The following is a 5,717-nucleotide window of genomic DNA, read 5'->3' on the forward strand; positions in this document are numbered from 1 at the left end:
GTGACTTTCACACTCAGCAATTTTGCTGCCTTTTATTTGATATTGGCCTTTTTAAAGCCCTTCAAAGTCTCCCACATTCATACAGAGCTTTTAACACCAAACTCCTTTACAGTCCTTCTCCTCTCACACACGATCACACGACTGATTTGTCTGCAGCAGCTGTGTTACTGCTAGTATTTTATTATGTGTGTAATCTCCTCATATTGTTCCTGTGGTTTAGTTTGACTTCCTTCTGCAAACTCAGCTGCTCTGTTGCTGATACACGTCTCCATGAATATGATTGATCAGATGCTGCCAACACCATGTGTTTCATGTGAGCGCTCAGCTGAAACCCTGGGTTGACTTATCGAGTTAATAACAAGCTTTACGTGACTGTGAATGCTAAAGTGAATCAGATAAAGGAAAGAGACCCTGCTAATGTTGGACTCACTTCTTAGTGTAGATCCCAGGAGGAAGTTCAACATAGCCATTCTTTGTGCTAGCTCGACCAAACCTGAGAGCACAGTGCAGGATAATGATCATCATCTGTCTCTGTCAAGGACATTTAAAATCCACAAATAACAAACATAATTATATTTGATCATTAAAAATGATGATTAAACAAAGTCTCAAACATACTTAAGTAGAAGGACTGATGTTTGTGTTAAAATACCCTCTTAAAGCTGAAATAATGATTCAACTTCTTTACTCAAGTAAAGGTAAAAGAGTCCAGGCTCTGAAATGTACTCACAGTATTAAAGTAAAAACTCCATCTTTGAAGGAAATTTCTGCCAGTTTTTGTGCAAAGTTACCTGAATTTCTACCTCCAACATTAATATGAGAAAATTATCTGAACTTTTATTCTAATGAATTTAATCAGCTTGAACATTTTGTAGCACAAAAGTAGAAAAAACTCAAAGGGAATCAAAAATAGCTCCGTTTGCTGTTGCCTGCATTGTAGATGGGCGGCTTTGCCTCAACACCTAAACAGGAAAATGAGTTTAGTCAAGTATTAAAGTGGGATTGAAGAGGTGAGGAAACCAGAGATCAGGTGTTGTGGTGCAGCATTAAGATAAGATGGGGCCTGATTATTTAAGACCTTGTATGTGAGGAGCAGCCAATGAAGGGAAGCCAAAACAGGAGAAATCTGCTCTCTTTCTAGTCCCTGTCAGGACTCTTGCTGCAGCATTTTGGATTAGCTGAAGGCTTTTCAGGGAGTTTTTAGGACATCCTGATAATAATGAATTACAGTCGTCCAGTCTGGAAGTAATAAATGCATGAACTAGTTTTTCAGCGTCACTCTTTTTAGCATTTTTTAACAACAAGCTTCTATCTATTAGGGCTCTTGTCTCGCCGACTGCTGCCTCAGATCCGAGTCTTTCTCCTGTGTGCTCAGCTGTCTTAGAGCAGTTTGATCCCGTCTCCCTTAATGACTTGACTGCGGTAGTTTGTAACCTAAGATCATCACACTGCCCCTCTGATTGTCGCCCCCCAACTACTCTTTCAAGGATTGTCAGGTTGGAGATTGGCCTATAATTAGCTAAGACAGCTGGGTCTAGGGATGCTTTTTAAGTAAAGGTTTAACTACAGCCAGCTAGGGATGGGTACCGTTTAGATTTGAAAACCTGCTAAATCAGAATCAGTTGCTGATGACGGCTTTTTTCTTTTCCATCAATCACGTATAATCTTAACTCAAAGTGAACATAGACTTGATTGCTCAGATCAGCCAATTCAAAATGCTAATTCAATCAACTCTGAGTTCATGGCTAGACTCAGTTTGTTGGCCCTGCACCTTAAAACTATTTCCTGTTTGTCTCTCGTGTTTTTTGGATATTGTTTTCACATCTTATGTCACGGCTAGCGGGGCGAGCCATGTTGAATTTAATAAAGGACCCAAGATGCCGACACTGCTGTGAAGTGAGTGAGCTTTATTGAAACGGTGAAGTGCAGTGGAGATGGCCTGTGCAGAAGCTAAGATAACCTCTACTGAAAAAACTACAAAACTAACCTGAAACCTTAAACGGAGACACGGGGAGACAACACAGACGAACCAGCAACAAGCAGGAGAAAACAAAGGGCTCATATACACAAAAGAGCCATCAGGGAATGAGAAAAGGGAGACACAGCAGGATTCATTGGACATAACCAGACAAGGGGAAGCAAAAGTAGACACACTAACATAGGACATGGCACTGTCAAAATAAAGCAGGAAGTGAACACAGAGACACAATACTAACACAGTACAGAGGGAACACAGAAACCAAAACCTCAGAACTAGAAAATCTTAATCAGAATGAAATTGTAACAAAAGACAATAACAATCAAAACAAAACCACTGAGTCCACAGACTCGGGACATACATCGGCTCAAACTGTGGTCATAAATATTTTGTACTTGTAAATCAGACTGTGTAGTTGTGAACTGAGATTTGTAACATTGTGAAACAAAATATCTGGAAAGTTCATGTTTTTGTGTTCATTGATTTGTGTGTGTAAAAATGTAAAAATGTAATAAATGTAAGAAACATTAGAACTACTTTTGCTGACACAAAGTTTGGCAAGTTGTCCCTTTAAACCAGTCACTGATATAAAGAGAGCACCTTGTTCCAGGGCATCTGAGCATGGAGGGAAAGCTTTATGCAGGAGATGGTAAGAGCTGTTGGGACTAAAGAAACTGAGCAGAAAACTACAGACATCTGGAAACTGAGATGTTAATTCTCAGTGGGATCAGCAGGACTAGCAAAGCTCCACCATGACAGTCATCTGATTGACTGAACCCATCCAAACATCACTTCATGGACCTTTAGCTTGTGTCTGTGTGTGGACAGACATAACATGAGCTAATTATACATTACTCCTCCACAGAGTGGACCAGCAGAGAGCAGAGGTTTCCACTGGTCAGTCTGCACAGCAACATCAAACACACCTGGACTCTGTGGTTATGGTTTGTAGTACTACGTTTACATTTGTTCTTTTTAGTCACCTCTATGCTGCACTTTGTGGACCAGAGGATTGTCAGTGTGTCCAACATAAGTCAGAGTTTGGGCTCCATGATGTCAGTCAGATTGGGGTGACTATAGCTCAGCAGGGGAGCAGGTCAGCTACTAGTCAGAAGGTTTGTGAATCAAACCCTGGCTGGCAAATGTACTGGGTAACGTACTAAACCCAAGCTGCCCTCTGATGCATCCATCAGAGTGTGAAAGAAAGTATTTAAGCATAGAACAATGTGCTTGGTTGAATGAGGCATGTTGTATAAAATGCTTTGTGTGCACAGAGTATCAAAGAGAGCTATATAAGAACCAGTCCATTTACCACTGGGTAATTCATATAGTCTTCTTTTCCAGCGGCTGGAGGACAACATCACCATGTTTGTGAAGAACGAGCTGAAGAAGATCCAGAAGCTTCTGAGTCCAGATCACCCAGAAACTTTAAAGAGCCAGATGGAGGATGAGGAGATGTTTGAAGGAGAGGATGAAGATGAAAGAAAGAGCTGCAGAGAAGCATTTCTGAAGATCACACTCCACTTCTTGAGGAGACTTAAGCAGCATGAGATGGCTGACCATCTGCAGAGCAGTAAGAGAATTTCTCTAAAGACTGAATATTGATCTTTCCTAATAGCTCAAGAAATGGACCAATAGACATTCATCCTTTCAGGGTACTGAAAGGCTATGATATTTATTGTATAATATTTTTTCTGAATTTCTTACCTTCAGAAATATTTGCTCCACTCTGTAAACGAGAACTTAAAGCCCAACTGAAGAAGAAGTTCCAGTGTGTGTTTGAGGGCATCGCTAAAGCAGGAAGCCCAACCCTCCTGAATCAGATCTACACAGAGCTCTACATCACAGAGGGAGGGACTGCAGAGGTCAATGATGAACATGAGGTCAGACAGATCGAAACAGCATCCAGGAAACCAGACAGACCAGAAACAACAATCAGACAAGAAGACATCTTTAAAGCCTCACCTGGAAGAGACGAACCAATCAGAACAGTGCTGACAAAGGGAGTGGCTGGCATTGGGAAAACAGTCTTAACACAGAAATGCAGCCTGGACTGGGCTGAAGACAAAGCCAACCAGGACATGCAGTTCATATTTCCATTCACTTTCAGAGAGCTGAATGTGCTGAAAGAGGAAAAGTTCAGCTTGGTGGAACTTGTTCATCACTTCTTTAATCAAACTAACGAATCAGGAATCTGCAGGCTTGAAGACTTCCAGGTTGTGTTCATACTTGATGGTCTGGATGAGTGTCGACTTAATTTGGACTTCAACAAAACTAAAATCCTGACTGAAACAAGAAAGTCCACCTCATTGGATGAGCTGCTGACAAACCTCATCAGAGGGAACCTGCTCCCTTCTGCTCGCCTTTGGATAACAACACGACCTGCAGCAGCCAATCAGATCCCTCCTCAGTGTGTCGACATGGTGACAGAGGTCAGAGGGTTCACTGACCCACAGAAGGAGGAGTACTTCAGGAAGAGATTCAGAGATGAGGAGCAGGCCAGCAGGATCATCTCCCACATCAAGAAAGCTCGAAGCCTCCACATCATGTGTCACATCCCAGTCTTCTGCTGGATCACTGCTACAGTTCTGGAGGATGTGCTGGAAACCAGAGAGGGAGGAGCGCTGCCCAACACCCTGACTGAGATGTACATCCACTTCCTGGTGGTTCAGGCCAAAGTGAAGAGGATCAAATATGATGGAGGAGCTGAGACAGATCCACACTGGAGTCCAGAGAGCAGGAAGATGATTGAGTCACTGGGAAAACTGGCTTTTGATCAGCTGCAGAAAGGAAACCTGATCTTCTATGAACCAGACCTGACAGAGTGTGGCATCGATATCAGAGCAGCCTCAGTGTACTCAGGAGTGTTCACACAGATCTTTAAAGAGGAGAAACAACTGTACCAGAACAAGGTGTTCTGCTTTGTTCATCTCAGTGTTCAGGAGTTTCTGGCTGCTCTTCATGTCCACCTGACCTTCATCAACTCTGGACTCAATCTGCTGGAAGAGCAAGAAACAACTTGGAAGGTGTTTCAAACAAGAAAATCTTCAAAGAAATACTTCTACCAGTGTGCTGTGGACAAGGCCTTACAGAGTCCAAATGGATACCTGGACTTGTTCCTTCGTTTTCTCTTGGGTCTGAAGACTAATCAAACTCGTTTGCAAGGCCTCATGACACAAACAGGAAGTAGCTCAAAGAGCAATCAGGAAGCAGTTCAGTACATCAAGAAGAAGCTCAGTGAGAATCTGTCTGCAGAGAAAAGCATCAATCTGTTCCACTGTCTGAATGAACTGAATGATCGTTCTCTAGTGGAGGAGATCCAACAGTCCCTGAGTTCAGGACGTCTCTCCACAGATAAACTGTCTCCTGCTCAGTGGTCAGCTCTGGTCTTCATCTTACTGTCATCAGAAAAAGATCTGGATGTGTTTAACCTGAATAAATACTCTGCTTCAGAGGAGGCTCTTCTGAGGCTGCTACCAGTGGTCAAAGCCTCTAAAAAAGCTCTGTAAGTTATAAAGTTTTTATTATTTAATTTGGTTGGTATGTTATGGAAAACACACTGCCATGAACCTCTGTTTTGTTTTTGTCAAAATCACTGTAATATAATCACTGTACCTTTATATACACGTGACTTGTATTAATGCTGCTGCCCTCTTGTGGCTAAAGTGTAATTATGTTCTTGTTATTAGGGAGGATTTGAGAGTAACATGCCAAGTGAGTCAGCACCTTCGCTTTAGCT

General features: G+C 42.2%; 1 protein-coding gene across 1 annotated transcript; it reads left to right on the top strand.

Annotated features, from left to right (window-relative positions):
• Window positions 1-3,290: 3,290 nt before the first annotated feature.
• LOC143416755 (protein NLRC3-like) lies at window positions 3,291-5,487 on the top strand. Its single transcript, XM_076882274.1, has 2 exons — window positions 3,291-3,551; window positions 3,692-5,487. The coding sequence occupies exons 1-2, from the start codon at window positions 3,344-3,346 to the stop codon at window positions 5,485-5,487; spliced, it is 2,004 nt and encodes a 667-aa protein (XP_076738389.1). The 5' UTR covers window positions 3,291-3,343.
• Window positions 5,488-5,717: the final 230 nt, after the last annotated feature.

This window comes from Maylandia zebra, linkage group LG3 (assembly GCF_041146795.1).
Source record: "Maylandia zebra isolate NMK-2024a linkage group LG3, Mzebra_GT3a, whole genome shotgun sequence".
NCBI classification, from domain to species: Eukaryota; Metazoa; Chordata; class Actinopteri; order Cichliformes; family Cichlidae; genus Maylandia; species Maylandia zebra.